This window comes from Leptosomus discolor, chromosome 1 (assembly GCF_034619465.1).
Source record: "Leptosomus discolor isolate bLepDis1 chromosome 1, bLepDis1.hap2, whole genome shotgun sequence".
In the NCBI taxonomy this organism is placed as follows: Eukaryota; Metazoa; Chordata; class Aves; order Leptosomiformes; family Leptosomidae; genus Leptosomus; species Leptosomus discolor.
The window spans coordinates 81,589,848-81,609,526 of NC_141391.1; the positions used below are offsets into that span (position 1 = coordinate 81,589,848).

The 19,679-nt window shown below is 42.0% G+C and overlaps 1 protein-coding gene across 2 annotated transcripts in view; it reads left to right on the forward strand.

Annotated features, from left to right (window-relative positions):
• Window positions 1-2,374: 2,374 nt before the first annotated feature.
• Window positions 2,375-19,679, forward strand: part of WWC3 (WWC family member 3) — a 103,807-nt gene continuing 86,502 nt past the window's right edge. For both annotated transcript variants that reach the window (XM_086460457.1, XM_086460393.1), the window contains exon 1: window positions 2,375-2,583. In XM_086460457.1, the coding sequence (XP_086316583.1) occupies window positions 2,375-2,583 (209 nt within the window). The remainder of the gene's footprint in view (window positions 2,584-19,679) is intronic.

Genomic DNA, 19,679 nt, shown 5'->3' on the forward strand with positions numbered 1-19,679 from the left:
TTGACCCTCTCCTGGGACTCCAGGGACTGATAAGGAAGAACCAGCCCATGTTGGAGGGCGATGCTGCACGTATCCTCATCAGGGCTAATTAGTCTGGATTATTATAGCAACCTGGCTCTACTGCTTCCAGGTATTATGAACTCGTCCAGCGTCTTGGCATGCTGCTGTGCTGTGCAGACATCGTGCTAAGGTAATTGCTGCGAGGACATTAAAAGCAATGAAGGGAGAGTTGAGCTGTGGTGCACAGAGGACAGAGGGTTTTTTTTTTTAAACAAAATCCAATGTCCCAAAAAAGTTGTTAATATAGACCTGGGTCATTTGATAATGAATGCCTGCCTCTGCTAAATCAAACATCTGAAAATCTGGAAGACATACTGAAAATAATAGAAACTGCACGAAATAGAGTTTGTACCATGCCTTAACTCTGCCTTCTTTGAAATCATCCACAACACACGAGCAGCACCTTGCTCCTGGAGATACTGCTGAACTATTGGGACCACACAAGACAGCCTAACACCCAGCGTTTACTGAGGCAAACTCTGTTGAGATGAGCTGATACAAATATAATCTGTCGTGCTTTTGAGGATCAGATCTACAACCTCGCATTTGCTAAATTTTACACCTTTACCACATTTTTAATCTACTTCACCTTTGCCCTCAGAGCTTTATGTACTGCTTGGCTTTCATCACTGAACCCACATATTAGTCTCCTATCACACCTCACTGTTGACAACAGCCCTGGTAAGAAGATGCCTGAAATATTTCAATATTCAATATTCCTATTGAAATAACCTATGAAACATAGGTAAAATGCCTATTATCTGTATTGCCTCTCTCATGCACTGCTCTGTTATTTGATAACTAATGCGGGGGGTGGGGGGAGTGTAAGAGAGAGAGGGAGAGAGAGAAAGGCCTAAGAAGTCAGGAGCAAAAGTCCTCTAATTTCCTGTGTTTATAACCACACTGCAGCAATTAATGTTCATAGAGCTGTAACTTAAAACAGTGAATGCAAGTGGAACATAATTGGAATTGCAATATAATCCCTGGCAGAGTATTGCCAATTTCAGGGGGCTGAGTTAAGGTTGTTTGAGAATATATTGTTAAGTCCTTTCCTAGTTTTCAAAAGCTTAGCCTGCATTACCTTAACTCTTTATTTCCAGATTTTCAAAGGTTTAGCTGATGTCACCATCCTGGAAAGGCACAGAGTACCTACCACAGGCCAACTTTAACTCTGTTCTAAGTAAGTTTTGGGGAATTTAATTCTAGATGGTAGCTGTAACTCTGTGTTGGGGTCTCCAGCAGGCTCAGGTCAAATGGGACACAGCTGCTTTCTGCTCTAGGAGATGAGGTTAAGGGACTGGGTTGAGATGTCAAGCGAGTCGGACGTGTAATTTTCCACCACCCATTATCCAAGCAGCGATACATCACGATTGCTGTGACTCGCGTGGTCATCAACACCTCTCCTCCATCATCTTTAGTGACTCTGCAGCAGACACCCCGTCTCTTCCCCAGGCCCCTGTGCACATCCAGATTGCTCAGCAACCCCGGAGGCTCTTCGGCTGGGCACCGCGGGATGCATCACCCAGCGAGGGCCGGGCATGGCTCCCCTTCTCCTTTGCCCCCCGGGTCCCCAACGGGCCACGGCAAAACACAGACCCCGGGGCGGGACAGGCCAGGCCCCGGTGGGGCCTCAGCCACCTTCCCCCGGCCCGGAGGGCTGCCGCCCTCTCTCCGTAGTCGACGTGTCTGGGTTTGGGCCCGGCTTCCGCGGCGTGGGGTGCGGCCGCCGGCCGGGCCCCGTCGCTTCCCTCCTGCCCCGTAGGCCGGGGCGGGGGAAGGGGCCGGGGCGGGGGAGTCCTCCCGCCCCGGCCCCTTCCCCCGTCCTGGTCCGGCCCTCCGCGGCGTGGGAACAGCCGGGCGGGGCGGAGGCGGGGGCCGGGCCCTGGCGGAGGGAGGGAGGGAAGATGGCCGGGGCAGGCGCCGGGCGGGAGCGGGGGGAGGCGACGGCGGGGCGCTGCTGAGCGGCGGGGCGGGGGCGCTCGGGCCGGCGGGCCGAGCTCGGGGGCTGGGAGCCGCGGCGGCGCGGGGCAGGTCCCGGGCGGGGTTAGGAAGCGCGGCGGGGCTGGTCCCGGCGCGGAGCGGGGCTGGCGCGGGGGAGGATGAGCCCGGCGCGGCGCAGCCGGAGCCGCCCGAGTCCCGCTCCCTGCGGGGCCGCCTGTTAGTGCTGGAGGAAGAGGAGGAGGAGGAGGAGGAGGCGGCGGCGGCGGGCGGCCGCGGCGGCCCGGGCGGGACGGGAGCTGCCCCGGCGGCGGCGGGTGGGGAGCGGGTTTCGGCCGGAGCTGGGCGGCGGCGGCGGCCCGGCGGCGGAGCGGCCATGCCGTGGTTGAGCGGCGGGCGGCGGCGGCGGCAGCAGCAAGTGGCGGTGGGACAGGGCGGCGGGCCGCCGGCGGGCGGACAGCGGGGCCGGGAGAGCTCGGAGCTACCGCTGCCCGCCGGCTGGGAGGAAGCGAGGGATTTCGACGGGCGAGTCTTTTACATCGACCATAACACCCGGCAGACCTCGTGGATCGACCCCCGGGACAGGTAAGGGGCGGGGGCCGCCGGCGGACGAGGCAGATCCGGGGGGGAAGGAGGGTCCCGAGCCCGGTTCACCCTGCCGGGTGCCGCCGCCGCCGCCGAGGGGGAGAGGGCGCGGAGAGAGGGGTCGGGGAGGCCTCCCCGACCCCTCTCTCCGCGCCCTCTCCCCCTCGGCGGCGGCGGCGGCGCCCGTCGGCGACATTTTCCTTCCCCCGTTCGTGGCCGCAGGGAGGGTGTGGGCGGCCGGGCCGCCGGTGCCCCTCTGGGTGCCGAAGCGGGAAGGCGGGCCGGGGCAGGGCGGCCCTGTCACACCAGCCCTCCTCGGCCGATGTGTGTGGAGACCTGAGGGGCCGAGCCCCTTACCCCAGCGGTTGACGAGTTTGCAGCCAGCGTTAACTTAAATTAGATCAAGATTAAAAAAAAAAAAAAAAAAAAAAATTAAGGCTTTTTTTTTTTTTTTTTTTTTTTGTCTGTGTGCCCATGGTGGGGGCTCGGACCAAGCGTTGTCTCTGCGTGTGGGGAAGATGGGGTGGCAGGAACATACTGCCTCTGTTTATACTCCTCAAATACTGGACTAGCCCCGCTGTAACCGAACGGCTTTGGCCATCCTGATTTATTAGCCGGGCTGAACTAATTGGCAGCAGCAGGCTGGAGGCATGCTGAAGTAATTTGGTAGATTACCTCCTCATAAAAGATAACGCTGCGTGGAGGTAAGCAAACCGGTAAATTCCTGCAGTTAATTTGACAAATACGCGGTCTGCTGCGAATTCTCCATCTGCTGCGTTGTTTCGTGATAGTGTTTTCACATCTTTTGGGCCTGGAGATGCTTGGTAAGATTGAGTTAGGCCTTTTCATTTTATTTAAGGTGAATAAATACGGCCAGGTTTTATGTTTTTCGGTAGAATTGCATTATAAGCAACATTGAAGCGTCATAGTTTAAAACTGGTGGAAGTGTGGACCATCCGTAGCGCGTACTGCCCGGTAAATACAACCTCACTTGGAAGCGTTTGCCTAAAAATTTCCACGCGGAGTTAGTGAACACAAGTGTCAGTATTCTAGGTGTCTGCGAAATAAGAAACATATGTCTCTGTGTATACTTTTCTATATTAAACAATGTTTTTATAGTAAGTGAAAGTTGGACAAGGACAGTTTGAACCTCAGCCAGAGCTACCTTGCCAGAAGTATGCCTGGAATGTTAAGCAGGCCACAGAAACATTTAAGCACAGTCTGGGTTGAAGACTGTAGTAATTTGAGCGATTCCTGCCGTCTTGCACAATGATACGTAACTGTTTAAATAACCTAAATATTTACCTACCCGATGAAGATCTTTTGTCTCGTTATTTAGATGTACTTATGCATGCACATATTTTTTTGCTGAGGCATTAAATATTTGTTAGTGTGCTTTAGATAGCACATTTTTCTACACAAAAATGCACATACATGTTGCTAGCTTTCGTGCAGTATGCTGTTTCAAAGGTAACTGATGACATAACAACGTGTCTGTGGCTTTTCTGTGTGTGATCCTTTCCATTAAATTTCAGAGGGTATGCAGTTTTATCTTCTGGAATATCTTGCATACAGACAATGACAAAAAAGATGTAGCCATTTATTACAGTATTTAAATTCAGTTGCCATTCAACTTGAATAGTATTGCTAAAATTATGACTTCTTGTTTTGAAGTAGTAACTGAAAAGCTACACGATGCTTGAAAATTATCTAAAAATTTCTCGCCAATGTTTAAACTTAGATTTATTTTTCACATTGGGTGACAACAGGCTGTAGAGCAGAGGCAGACATTTACATTGGGGCAGGTAGAAAAGACATGCTGTTTTCATCAGCATGTATCAGTAGTTTCTACAGAATTCAAGTAGCAGGAGCTAGTTTTATGATTGCAGAGTTAAATATCGGGTTGAGAATAGACTACTGTTGTGTGATGTCTGTGTTCTTCTGCGTAGCAGAAAGTGACCAGTCTTTTTGGTTTTCATTGCAGCTATTCAGATTCCCATGGGCAGCAGCAAAGTAGGAAAGGATCAGGTTAGTTATGTTCTGCCAAAGTTTGGGAAAGAAAGGTCAGAGCAGCAGAGAAACGGTACTGAAGCTGTATTTTTGCAAAAAGAAATTGGACAAGTGGAGGGCAGAATAACCTACTTGTATCATACGTACCTCAGCATTTTGAGTTTGGTGTAGAGTGACAGAGATCAGCCCCCCCATTTCTGTTTGAGTGGCTTTGTTTCTATCCAGGAGGAACTGGACAAAACTATGGAACCTCGGGCCATGCTGCGTTTGATCAGAGCTCTGAGAATCAGCACCTCCAAGCTTTCCTATGGGCATTAGTCTCTTAAGCATCCCCAGAGGCTTCTCTTTCCCTGTAGCTAGTACTTAGTAGTTTGTTTTTCTTTTCAGCATTCTCCCCCTGAGATTTCTCAGCCTTTTGTATAGTTTGATTAGTGAATTTAATTTGAAGTAGTTACTTGATTTAAACCGAACCAAACCAAAACCCAAAAATCTCCTGCCCGCCCCCCCCCAGCGTTTTTCCCATTGAAGCCAAGAAGAGAAGGAAATACTAATTGGAGAAGTTGAAGGAGGAAAAATGTGCTTTATAAAGGATTTTGGAGTTTGGGAAAGAGAAGGTGACGAGGGCAAGGGTGGTAAGTCTAATATAGAGTGAGAGGGAATAAAGGACTCGGAAGTGGATACCTTATGGTTTTATATAGTAAGAAAAAGTGGAATAAATGAAGAAAAAAGGGAGAATAGTAGAAGAGTGATAAAATGAGCAGATTTGAGAAGCATCTTATCTTTGGTATCAAATCAGTGGTTAGGTTGGGGAAGACACTGTGTTGATCTGTGTGGATTGTATGTAACAAATAGATTGCAGACCGTTGTCTGGCAGATCCTGTAGATCTCAGAATGGAGCCAGTCAGCCCATGTTTTCATCTCGTGGTAGTAGTCGCCTTTTGTCTTAATAGATTGTAAGTAAGTTCTTCAAGGCAATGAACTGCCTTTTTATCTTGTGTTTGCACAGTACTTGCTATATTGAGATTCTGGTCAATAACTGGGGATCGTAAATGATCTTATAAAAGACTGACGATGTTTGTGGTTGACACTGATGATCCTCGTTGGCACCGAGGACCTTATTACTGCTGCTGTTTGTTACAAGACTGTGTTTTTAAGTGATTAGAGCTTAGCCAAAACTGAGTTTGGCAAAAGCTTTCCAAGCTGGTGAGTCTTGTTAGATTTTTTTTGTATGTGGAAACTTCAGCTAAAATACAGTGTTGCTTTTTTTGAACAATACTAGGGGAGAGGGAGTGTTTCCTTCAGCTTCTTAATGTGAGTTGTCTTGTTTGTTTCAAGATTTAAATCATCTTGCTTTGGAGTGAGGATTTTAAACTTGTGAGGCGTAGCAGTGGTATGGGCTGGGTAAAGACTTAGATTTTAACAGCTGCGTTTGCAGAAACGTGCAGAAACTTCTTGCAAGCTCAACTGCTGGTACGTTAATTGAAATCAGGGAGTTTTCTGTCCTGTGTCCTCATCAGCATCTTAATTCTGAGACCTAAAAGTTGCTTAGTTTGAGCGCAGGAGAAAAACCCTGGCATTATAGAGGAGGTGGGTTGGAACAAGGAATATGGGAACAAGTGGGGCTGGCCTTGGAAATGGACAGAGGGGGGAAATTTTAGTAGATTGTGGAAAGCAAAGCAGTTGGGGGTAGGGAGAAGGAAGATGTTGTCTGAAGCCTGGGAAGAAAAAAGTAGGGGAACTGGACTGAAAACCAGTAGGGCAGGGAAAAACAGGTAAGAAGGAACCGGTCTGGTGAGGGTTCAGGGTGTGAGGGTGTCAGCTCTTTTCTTGGCTGTACAGGGAACCCTGAGGGAAAAGAAGGAGCATGGAGTTTGGATGAGGAATCTTCACAGTCAGAAAATATGCATGTGAGGCAGCACGCAAAGTCTAGGTGAAGAAGGGGAGATAGTTGGAAGGCGAAGTATAAGAACTACGTGTGAAATATGAGGGTAGGGGTCAGGAAGAGTAAGATGTGCTGGACAAGGAGACTGATGAAAAGTCAGAGTTGTAGAGATTGGAAATAAGCAGGAAAGGCTAATGGGCTTGAAACAAGGAGTCACTTTGAGAAAGTCACTAGGCAGGTGTTTGTGTTATTACGGATAGAGTAATGTGTAGATTAGAGTAGAAACACTCAAGTGAGTAATGGGCAGAAAAGTCCAGAAGTGCTGGCTGGTTTTTGCTGAGGTGTTTCAGAATGCCTCATTCTCATCATTTATTTGCTTTTAGCAAATGTCTGTATTACCCAATTTGCCTCTTCTCTCTGTGGGGTAGGACAAAGGCAATCCATTACTGCTATTGGTTCCTCTGTTACGGCAAGTGGCAAAGTGAGGTATTCAAACCCGCATGCCCGTGTGATGCTGCATGACACAAGTTCTCTTTCCCCAGTTTGGTTTTATTAAGGAATAGGAGGTTGCAAGTGAGAAGCTTACATCAAGAGAATGCTCATGTCAAATATTCAAAGCTAGAAAATTCCAGACTTAAGTTGCATAACTACTTGTTTTGTATTGAGAGCATTTTTAGTGACAAACTAGATTTTCATGTATTTTCTTGACTTACTTGATACGTGGAGAGGAGCAACTCTGATGCCAGATCAGAGGGCTGTGAAGTGAAGTAGGTGAGAATTGCTTCTAAAGTTTTTTGCCAAAACTGGGAGATGTGCCCCTCTCTAAATGGGAAAGGACCTTTTGGCACGCCAGTGCATGAAACAAAAAGGCAGTGGGCTCTTTGTTAAGGCAAGAGAATATCTCCTAGAGTATTGAAATGTATCTGTCCAGTTGACATTACTCGGGAACCCAAAGACAATCAGAAGAAGCATTTAAATAGACAATCAGAAGAAACATTTGAATAAAGATTTTTCACAATTAGCATTTTTCTGGGCCTGGCTTAAATCCCTGCACTAAGAGTTGAAATTACCGTAACTCAGTATTAGAATTCAAATACTTCTATTTCAAAGCGCCAGAAGGATGAAGGCAACAGAATAGTTAGTGCCACTGCTCTTTTTGAAATTTTGCCTCACGCTCGTATGTGTTTTCAGACTTTTCGCGTCTACTTCTTTTTTGTTGTATTTTGATTATGAACTGTGTTAACACACAATTTTGAGCTAATGCCATTTGTGGAATGGGAAGAAAGCAAAGTGATTGTGGATCATTATTTTAATATTCCCTCTGAAAACACTACAATGACTGGGCAGATTTGAATCACATGCTTTGTTTGACTGTGGTGCAGACTGTTAATAAAATCATGAAATGTAACCTACAGGGTACAGAAATGTATTTTTGGAAGTGATGCTTTGAAAAGGTTTAAAGGGGAGCAGAACTGCTGAAATATTAATTTGATTGTGATTTTATAAATTGGCTGTCTAGGCTGTCAGTGCTAAGCTCACAAGAGATGGAGGTGGTTGTAACGGAAAAGAAAAATTGATCTGGAAAATATGCTCACCCATGAGAGGAAAAGAGCTGAATTAATTCAGTTGAAGAGGTGTTTAAGAAGTGCTTTGAGTACCGTTCATAAAAAGATGATACCAGAGACTTTAGAGCTCTCTTGTTTAGTAGAGTTATAATAATTTCTAATAATCAGAAACTGAAACCAGAAATATGATATGTTTTTAATAGTAAGAGGTATTAAATGTCGGAGTAGTTTTTCCACTCCTTTAGCTCTCTAGATTAAATTATCTAATTCATTTTTTTTTTTGCCTGATTTATGTCAGCTATCGCTTCAAGTCCCATTGTCTATGACCATCTATTTTTACTGGCTCCATTGTGTGATATATCGTTTGACCTATATATAATATATTTAGCTAAGTATATCTCCTAAGGATTGCAGAGCAGCCATCCTTTCATTAGAAAGTGGAGAGCTTCTCTATCTGGTTGTTTTTCTTAACACAGCAAGGAAGAAATCAAATTTATCCCTGTCACTTGAGGCATCTGGGTCACTGCAGTTGCATAGTTTGGTTGTCTCAAGTTAGCAGTAAATACAGTGGACTTGATGGACTTTATATTAAAAGCATTGTATATAAAGTAGTGCTTGAGATCCAGATGTTTTGAATTTTCTGTGCAAATGTCAAGCCTGGATGGAGCCACAGCGTGGATGGGAAAGCTATGCAGCTGTGTGACTGCTCCTCTGGCATGTGACTGGTAATACATGCTGCAGCACATGGTGCTGAGAAAGGACTGCGGTGCCCTAAGCCTCCCTGGGCAATCTGCACATATTTGTACTTTAACTCTTGTTTAGAGTAATTCAGCAGTATTTTTAGAGTTGTGCCACAGCTGACATTTGTTTTGGAAGTTTCACATCTATCTACATGTCGTGATAAATCTACTTATCTGCCTTTCAGGAGGGAGATGTGTTCATATTTTTTTTTTTTTTCATCTTGGCCAGTAGGCCTTCCAACAGGTAGATATTTAACTTTATATTGTGAGAGAATTCCATGACAATGTTTACGATTAAAAATCAATTCTAGGTGCAAGCGTCCTAGAATTAATGTTTGTTGGTATTAGCTATGTTTTTCAAGCTGAGTCTTTCGTTTGATTGATAGATTCTGATAACAAATAAATATTAATCAGCTGATTAATGGTAAATAATTTTCAGTTATTGCTTCCCCCCCTTCCCCCTTGATCTCAACTCCCTGATTTAAATGTTTTAAAAAAGTAGCTTTTAATTTCTTGTCAGATTGATATTGCTTGGGAAAAGGCAATGCCTGTATGAAGTGAGCGTTCATGTTTTCTTGTAATTCGACATTGTTAAAAATGAGAGCTACATCTCCAGTCACTGAGGATTATGAATGTTTTTAGTAGTTTTTCAGTGTCTCGGAAAGTAGAAGTGGGAGGCATCTACTGTTTCTTCCTAAAGGTGAAAGATTTTCCTTAAAGTACAATAGTAGTGAATTATGGTTTATTTAATTGGTTTTTGCTGGTTAAAATATATATGCTTTGAAAGTCTAGTTTACGTAGCATAACACCGAATGCATGTGTACTAAAGCATCAAAACAGTTACTGTGCCAAGGTAACCTCATTGCCAAAAAAAATGCTGTTAAGCTTCTTAACGTTATATTAAAGATGAAGGTTTTTTTTTGTGTGCATGTGTAGTTTTTACCTCTAAATGGAAGTATTTTCAGCAGTTGGATAAGGACTGCAGACACCTGCCTGATTGTATTTGTGTGCATGCTAGAAGTGACTAAATTAGCACTTGTGACTTCAGTGTGTTCCAGCACTGTGATGGAAGCTGTTATGAGGGCATTTTCTTGAAGGGTTCTGTGAGATCGTATTGACTGCGTCACATACAAATTGGATCTTAGAAACTGAGGAACTGTGATATGTCAGATGTTGTTAGTGCTCGAAATTGTCAGAGAGGGTACGGTACTTTCCTATTTCTTGTGTGTATGAATCAGCATGTATTGGAGTCAGTATAGGCATAATGGTTGTATTTATAGTCATAAAACAACACTAAGCATTGTTAAAAGAAAACTGAGTAGTTGCATTAACATATCTTCTAAAGGGTATGTGTGGGGAAATGTCTGATTTTTCAGGATCTATAATCGGCACATGTGAGAATGCAAGATTTGAAATGTCACAAGGTTAGCACTGGGTTTTAAGTTCTATTATCTGGAGAAAAAATTCCTATTTAGGCTTGGATTCTAGTGATAAGTTTAGTTTGGGAGATAACAACTTAGTGTTTTAGTGAATGTAAATACAGTGACAGCACTGTGCAAACATAAGAACAAATGACTTGTAGGCAATAAAAAAAAATAGAAACTTATCTATAGCAAAGTCCTGTTAACAAGCTTCACAGAGATGCCTGTTAAATGTAATGCTGGCTTATAATTTTGTGTTGTTTACTGGAAGGCAGAGCTTTGTAATGTTGTATGTGAGGCCAAACAGAAGTATTTAGTTGATATTTTGGTGAAATAAAGTAAAACTAATACATTTTCTGCTTACAGTTAAAAATAGAACTTCCTGAATACCTTATCTGCTGCAGATGTGACGGTTCACATTCACCAGCAAAGCCAGCCAGTATCACAGCTTTTAAGTAATCTTCAACTTATTTCTGGTTGAAAGAAGCTAGCTAAAGAAAACATGCTCTAGGTACTTTTCTACCTCTCTGCCTGCGGTGGCAGAGCAGCATGCATGCTCAGCAAGGTTTCGCAATACAGCACCATTGAGCTACTGGGTAGCTGCTGCCAAAAGCAGCAGCGTCCTCCCTGCCAACCACATGCTCTCACCCCTTGCACTGGTACTGGTGCTTATCCAACTTTACGGTAAGACAAATTAGCAAAAAAACCCCTATGCAGTATTTCATTTGTCTCTTTTTGGGTAGGGTAGTTTTCAGCCAGTTTAGTTCCCTAAGCTGACTTAACCTTCAGGGCAGATGGGTATTTAAGTGGCTTATGTCAATTAAGTTTAATTCAATAAGGAATTGGCTTAGGCAAAAGTGATGAGTCAGTTTAAAACCTCTTTGAGTAAATCCTCTTTGTGAATGGTAGTCCTGACTACTGGTTTTTAAAGTTCCCCCGTATAACATGTATCTAAACAAGCTTCAAGTTACGTTTAAAACGAAGGATTCACTGTTCAGATGTAAGATGGATGTATAAACGCCAACAGAAGTCAATTAAATAGGCGTCAGAGTCAGTTTTTCAGTCAAGTAGCAGCATTGCAGTGGCTGTTAAGAAGTGAGACGGCTACAACCAGCAGAGCCAATTTGGGGACTGGGTTTGGGCTATCAGTAGCAGCTTGGAAGCACTCATAAAAGGTTTGGGGAAGTCAGTGGTGAGCATTGCCATCGCTGGCAGGGAGCGAAATTGGTGCGTGAGAGAATTGGATCTAGGACCAGGGTGTCTGGGGAGGATATTGGCAGTGTGGTACCTTGGAGATGTGTGTGAGGGAACTGAGTATATGATCAGGCATGGGGAGGATCTTGACAGTGGAACACCTCCAAGGAGGATCTTGGTTTGGTGTAGAAGTATAGGGTGTAACTGGGGAAGGGTGGAGCATGAAAAGGCATGTCGAGGTAATAACAAAACCCACAGAGCAGCTATTGGGGGGACTTGGAAGGTGACTTTGTCGCCAGTGTTTGGAGCTATAACTCATCCAAAGATTGTGACAGTGTGACTGGGGAATTTTTTGAGGGACCTAGTGGGTCAAGGTTGAAATTGCTAGCTCTTAGAGGAGGAGGTCGTAGTATTTGAAGTAGATTAACAAGATTTTTGTCTGTGCTTATGGAGAGGAGCAGAGACTCTGATGTTGTATTTTGTGCCTTGCTACCAGTCTCAAGCGTATTTCGTGGAGATACATCCCTCAGTTCCTAAGTAGTCATTAATAGCAAGGGAATGGCGATGTAGGCTTTGTTCTGCCATGCTACAAGGGTCTTGATTGTTTCTTGATTCTGTTCCAGATAGGAAAATTAATTTGGACTTGGTGCAATTAGAGTGTGTTATAAGCATGGTGAGACATTATCTGTCACTTTTAATGGCTCATTGAATCATTTGAGTCAGCCATTTAGTACAGCTAGTGTCCTGGCGAGGCTTGCTCTAGATATAAGTTGCATGGTCAAATAAGCAGGAGTATTTCTCAGCGTGTTTCTGTGCCTTTTTGTGGGTGTTTGCTGGAGTAGGAAAGGCTCTCGCGTCCAGTGATGACCTTGGTGGTCTCCCCGTGGTTTGTAGGATGGAGGCGATTCTGTGCTGTACTGTTAGCGCTCTTGGCTGGAGGAGCTGATTGCCATCAAGGGCTGAATTAGTGAATATCAAAAGCTGAAGCGACTAGGGTTTTTTTTAATTTTTGTTTTCAAAAGACTTTTCTATTTCAGTATATTTAATTGGCAGTGGGACAAAAATAAAGTACAGTGATATCAACACCCTTGAACCAGCAACAGAAAATCAAAGGCTATCTTTCATAGCTTTCTGAAAGAGTTATTTTCAAGATGAAATATCTATGGAGAATCTTGTTGAAACTATTTTGATTTATATTGTACTTAGGCTGAAGCTCTTTCACACACACAGTGATTAGGATTCTTTATGGCAAAATATAAAGTTTGGTATCAAAGCTGAAAATGCATAGTATTTCAAAATGGTTTTATTTAGTCTTGGATTACAGTTTAAACAGCTAAAAATAAGACTTCTGAAAAACCTTAATACACAACGCATTCTTAGAAAGAGTGGCTTATCCATGTTTGAGAAGGCAGCTGAAGTGCTGCATAATTATCTCATTCTATAGTGTAAACAAATTGTGACACACTCCTCAAAGGAGGATACAGTCCAAAGTTACTTGACCTGAACAGCAGTTCCATGCATGCTTAAAAGAGAATTTCAGAATAAGAAGTAAATTACCACTGAGGTTTTTTTGGTAATATAGGGGTAATTAGTAAATGGAGAAAGCATTGCATATATTTGGAAATTACTGTTTAAACACTTGTGTGTCGTCTTCTTCGCCCAGATTACATCTTTTGGATAAGACACACAGTATTAAGATACTCACAGTATTACAGATATGATGCGGCACATAGATAAAAATCCCCACACTCCAAACTTCAGAAAAAGTTAACCATAAAACCGAAGAAGAATTGATTTAATGACCATCATGGCTGTTGCATCATAGATGGATTTTCAGTAGTATCTAAATAGTCTGTAACACTATAATTGATGACTAACAAATTCATGATAATCATCAGGTTACGAGCTAGAGAAAGCGTAACTGACCTTTCCTTTATAAGTTATATTTTTTTTTTGATTATATAAAGACTGAAAATGCAATAGATAATTTCTCAAGATTCAATTAACACATATCTTCATATCTCATGTTCGTATGCGTATTTCCAACTGCATGCAGTGTATGGAGTGATGATATTTAAAAAAAAAGTGTACGCTACCTTGTGTTGGTTTGCGTTGTCTTATCTTTGCTTTTCTGCCAGCTCATAGTTTATTCAAAGAAAAACTTAACGGTGCTCTTTTGGTTATAGGTGTACTGAGATTTGTGATAAATAGGCACCATGTGCTTGAGACTCTGCATGGGCATTTGAATTCCACTTCTGTGTTTAATGTAGCTGCTCAGTTAATTAAATTAGAGAATTATTTGTTTAGAAAGATGTTTACTAGTACCAGCTTGCAGAACAGATGGTGAGAAATGCTGTCGTTTGAAATGATGGTTTAATTTCTTGCATGTTTCGAGATTCTTTCTGGGTAATGAAATACAGTCTGTCCCTAAGTACACCTACACCTGTGAGCCTCCAGTTTCTTCATTAGATAATGCTTCAGAGAGTGACTTCTTTTTTTAGAAGTACTTTGATAACCCATTGTAGCCTACTTCTTAATCGCAGTTTGATTTTGATGCTTCTGTCTTGTCTGTATGTCAAAGACATCATTTTGACTAAATCTCCATGTTTTACAGAGATTTTAGAAATTACTTTCCCCAAAGGAAAGCAAAAGTGTCAATTAAAAGTGGGCAGGTATTTTTGGGTCAGCTATATTTTGCATTGGGACTGGTTAGACATAAATTTGTGCTGGCTGTGGGGGAACTTTGGGAGTAAATCTCATGCCATCAGGAGGAAGGGCTGTTCTGAAAACTTCTTTTGGATTTCACTCCATTCTCAGCCCTGGGAAACTGCAGCTTAACGCACACATGGACCAGGTATTTTAATGTACTTGTTCGTAGCCAGGACTTCAGAAAGAAACGATGCTCCAGTTACCTGTGTTAATCCAAAGTAGCTACAACTTACTTCTATAGGAGTTCAAGAAATAACAGATTTCTTCAGCATTTTGCCTTAGTCAGGGGGAGCATGCACAGAGACGGAACGAGATATCCTGGGGCTTGGCCTGATCCTTCCTTTTGCGTTGTTTGCGTTTAATAGTTCTCTGCACTTTGAGAGTCTTGTGTACAGATTCAGCTAAACTTCTTGATTTCTCATAACACCATGTAATGCACTGAATTTAAGTAGCATTTTCTTTGGTCTTAATGAACGACTGGTTTCAGCTAAGACCCTTGAATTGATCTGCAGTGTGGAGCATGATTACTGACTGCTGAACCCCACATACTTGTCTTAAGCAGTGTTAGAGCGGTAGGCTGGGATTTTGTTTGTTGTGTATGCGTTGTTTCTGGTTTTCTTTTGAGTAGGGTATAGCTACAAATTCTTTTCAAAGAAATTGTGAAATAAACCCTTTAATTTTCGCTTTTAAAAAAATCTTTCCCATTAGCCTGTTTTTGGAGTAAAATGTCAAGATTTTTATGATCATGCTGACTCTTGGATTCTGATTGATTGATGGTACTGTGAAGATACTGTATTTCCAGTTCCAGGAATTATTTTCCTGTTGTAAAATAAGCTCCTTTGCAAATTCCTGTTGTCTTTTTTAGTAGTTTTCTCTATGCGCTTATATGAGGTTTTGGAGAGATGTCACAAATTTCTTCAGTTAAAGATGTAGAAGGCTTTCGGAGCAAAAAAGCGCTTTTAGTCCATGAGCAGGTATCCAAACACAAATATGTAGGAACGAGTATGGAAATGCTTTGTGCAATGTCACAAAAGGTTTAGATGTAAACCTAAGCCAGGTTATAGGATGTCTTTCTATGACTTAATAAAAGGCAAAACACCAGATGATTCATATGGATGATGATACACACACATATATATATGTATGTGTTTTTTAAAATGAACATGCGTAAAATTTGTCACAATGTTCTGGAGATCTGACAGACTAGATAAAGCTCTAGTGATTATGGAAAACAGTCCATTTTTGTAAACTTCTCCCTTCTACTGAAATATCAAGTGCCTTGTATGTAGAGCTTGTTACAGAGTGAACTCTCTTGTGCCAGAGTATGCTGTAACATCGTGTTAGGTAAACTGCTCCTGGGAGTAATCTTGTAGATCTGTCCGTGCCTGTTCAGGGCTTCTGTTTGGTAACAGCGATGATGTAGCTGATCTTGTTCTCTGGACATCTGCCTGCTAGGAGTGAACCACGTCCTCTGTTTTGTGTCACAATATCTGCCAAACAACTCCAAGGTGATAATACGCTTTCATTGCTGTTGAGCAGGGCTCGATTTGGATCCTTGAGTTGAAGACTTTCTCTCTTTTGCTGCTTTCTGACTTGTATGAAGCTTTTTGGCCGTTACCTGATTCTTTTGGAAGTAGTATCTGAAAAAGGATATTGTTAATGTTTTTTCTTCTAACGCCTTACATGTAAGGGGTTCAGAATTTTTTAGAAGTTTTGTTGTTTTAAAATACAGCTGCATAATTTTATTGTTAAAACTTACTGTGATAAGTTTCTGGAATATCTCCTTTGTGTAATTAGGTACAATATGTGAACATCTGTGGTTTTTGAAGTTTTGCACATATGACCGTTTGCCCATACTTTTTTTCAGATATTTGTTTTATTCTTTCTGAAGTCATTTGATAAAGAAAGTCATGTTTATTTTTTTACCTTAATCACAACCGTAAGTTTCTTTTCTTTGCATTTAGAATCTTTGCAACTTTTATCAAAGGCTTTTCTGTGCTCTTTAAAAAATAAATTACCCTGTGTCCAAAACTCTGGTTCCATTAGGAACATCCCAAAAATATGGATAGTGTTCTGGCTGTGGAGATTTTATCCCCACCCTTCAGTCCATGAATAGTGTTCTTTAAAATGCAAGTCTTTCAAGATCATATGTTCAGTTTTCTGTCTTTGGCCTTTTATGTATGTGCTTCACAGCTTATTTTTCAAAATGGATGAAGATTCTAATACTAATACCTGTATCCAGATATTTTTAGGATATGCCTCCTGTAAAGAGGAGGAAAAAAAAAAGTCTATTCCAGTGATGTTATGCAGATTGATAGGCTCTTAACATAATGTTAGTACACTGCATTAAAAGTGAAATAGTTCTTTACTGTGATTTCTGTCTCAAATTAGGATTACATGGGTTTTTTTTCTCCCCATGAGTGAAGATGGTCAGATGTACAGACTTTTACAGGACTAATTTCCAAATAGTTGTCAGCGCACTTTGGTTAAAGAATTTCTTTGGTAGAATTTAAAATACATGACTTTGGGTGGGGGTTGGGGGGGTTTAGGTTTTGGGTTTATGTTGGTTTGTTTTTTTTTTTTTTTAGGAGAGGGAAATCCGTGCTATGATTAGAGTGCTAATACAGGAGATTTTCCTTGAGTCCACATTTTACTCATTTTATGTATTCTTTATATGCTAGCAGACACGCTTTAAAAATGTTGGATTTTTCTTTTTTTTCATGGTAAAAATAGCTTGCAGCTTATTGAAAAACAAGGCAGACCTGTGCCTCAAAATCCAAATGAAACTGCTGCTTAGATGAGGCTCTAAAGAGGGCATTTATATGTTGTGGAATGAATGGCATGCCTGCGCTAACTCCCGCAGGCCGGATATTTCCAAGGTATCAGACAGAGCTGTATATACTGCACTCTTCCCCCGTCAGATCCAAAGGTTTCTCCCTTGGCAAGGTCTGAAGGACCCGTGGCCCCAGTGGGGCGGATGGGGTGAGGGGCAGTAGAGGGAAAAGAAAAAATGAGTAAGGTAACTATATATGTGTGTGTTTGATTTTTTTTTAAATTATTATTATTATTATTATTATTTTCTTTAATTTCCACCCAAACTGTCCCAAGGTAGTTCGTAGGCTCCTTGTACTTCGTGAGCTAGCGTTGTTTTTCTAATCATTGTTCTTTGAACAGTGTAGTTAGGAATTTCCTGTTCACGTTTTACTACAATGGTTTGTTTAAAATGATAGTCCGCAGTCTTTTTCCTGACCTAAAACTAGATTAGCCTTGAATGTTGAAGAGAAGTCGGACAAATAAAGAGGGTAGACTGTATTTGCTTATGTCACGGAGAGAGGCCTTTTAACCATGGGCTCAGTTATATCAAATACCACAAGTCATGTTTCTTAAATATTTATTAAGACAAATAAACATAGTTATTGTATGAACTGGCACATTTCCAAATTTCTATCCCTTTGATTCTCATGGATGGGTTGCTTTTAATTGGGAGAAATATTTTTAATCAAGACTCCACTATCTACCGGATTACTAAATTCAGTGTTACCTCAGTTCTCACCCACCCTGCCTTGTTACATTTATAAAATGCAACAAAATAAACCTCAGCAAAGTTCAAGTTATAAAATGTTGCAACGAGCTATCAGGAAATACTGAAATTGGTCACGAACCTGCCTTTTCTGAGAACAACTGGTGCCTGTAGTAAGGAAAAAGTAGCACGGTCTTTGTGTGTATTCCCACAGGTTTGCTTTCAAATTTGGGGGGGGGGGGGGATGGGACGACACACACGGGGGGGCATCTCCCAAGCCCAGCAGTGCTAGATGCACAAGGACTTGCAGCATCCTTATTATACAATATGTGTTTATTTAGGACAAGTTCCTTGTATAACACTGCTAATCTATAAATACCGCACTACCGCACACCTGTATTAATGGAACAGTACAGGTAACAAGGCTATTGATTTTTATCTGGAAAGAGATAAAATTTAAGTGTTAAAAACAATGTATGACCTCCATTTTGGTTTTTTATTTTACAGAAAAATTACTGTATCATAGGTTGAAGTATGGCATGGCACAAAAGTTTTATCTGGTTTTGGAGGGATGGTGTATTGACCTGCCTGAGTTGGCTACTGAGATCGTTACTGACAAGTGTCGAATTTGTGAATATACACTTCATACAATGTTCTTGAGTATTTTTAATGTACAAATGTCTGTGAACAAGTGCACATGAAATTCTGATAAACCTGATAAATTAATTTTTCATGCTGGGAGATGTCAGATTTGTAAGGTTGCAGAGCCTATAGCTGATATGACACACAGGCATGTCATTACAAGGGTGTTGCCAGTTAAAATACTCAGCTGTTACGGTATTTCCATCTTAGCATCTAACTTTGTTCCACCCAGCAAATAGTCACATAAATAGGACTAGCTGTGGGTTTTTAAAGGAAATATTTAATGCATTTTTTAAGAAAATAACATTTGGAAGGGAAAATATTTGGGTAGCTTGCACATGAATGTTTAGGGTAGGGCAGGGAGATGCCTTGCAGGGTACCGAGCTTGATGTGCTAAAGAAGCTTGCCGTAGATGTTATGTGGAAAATGTTACTATTTATAGAAATCAGGTATTTCCGTGAGTATCGGAACTGATGAAGTCTGGTTTCCTGTGGATTTGTGTCTTACGGCTGATTGACTTTGTTTTCTGGGAAGGAGAAAGTTCTGCTGGATACTTTTTGCCTTGGATTTGGGGTGTTTGCATCCACTTACTCCTGAGCAGATTTTCTGATACCTGATTAGGTGTAAACATGGGCCTCTCACTTTCTCCTAGGCCTTCTACTTTAATAACCTTTCATAGGTGTTTGAATTATCTGGGGGGTTTCTCTAAAATTTGAAAATCCTCAACGGAATAAAAACCAAAAAGATGTACCTCTGTTAATGGATACTGTTATTAATAAAAATCACATTTTCTTATGGAGGATGGGACTACAAACCCTTGATTTTTTTTTTTTTTTTTTTAATGCCCCTGTTGTCTGCTAGCTTCTAGTAGCCAGTTTATTGAAACAGAAGCCAATTCCTAAAACCCAAGTGGTGTTTTGACCTCGTAAGAGAAATACATTTTGAGATTAGAGTGCCAGACTTAATAGTACAGGCTTGGACTGTTCTGTGGTGTGTGTGCAGTGGGCGCGCTACTCCTCACAAATGCAACAAAGCATTAGACAGATTTAACTTCTCAGCATACCCGTTAGGCTGCGTGGCCTGTGGTACACAGCCTGGCTTTTGGGCTCTGTGTGTGTGAACAGACAGTGCAGCCTTGAGTAGAGATCCAGAATCCTGCAGAAGGTTTATCAGTCAGATACCTGCTGTTAATGTACCTCCTGGGGCTGTTAGCAGTCATTTTTTGTTGGTAAGGATCAGAGGTGTAAAGTACTCTTAAGGGTAGTGGGTGCTGTCAGCAAAGATTGTTCGCTTTGGTTTTGATCTTCATTAAGCACAGATTTTTCTACAAGCTGGAGTTCAGTAAGCTTGGGCGTGAATAAACAGGGCCCTCAATCTTCCATGTGAATGCTTTCCGTGTAGCAATATGGGTGA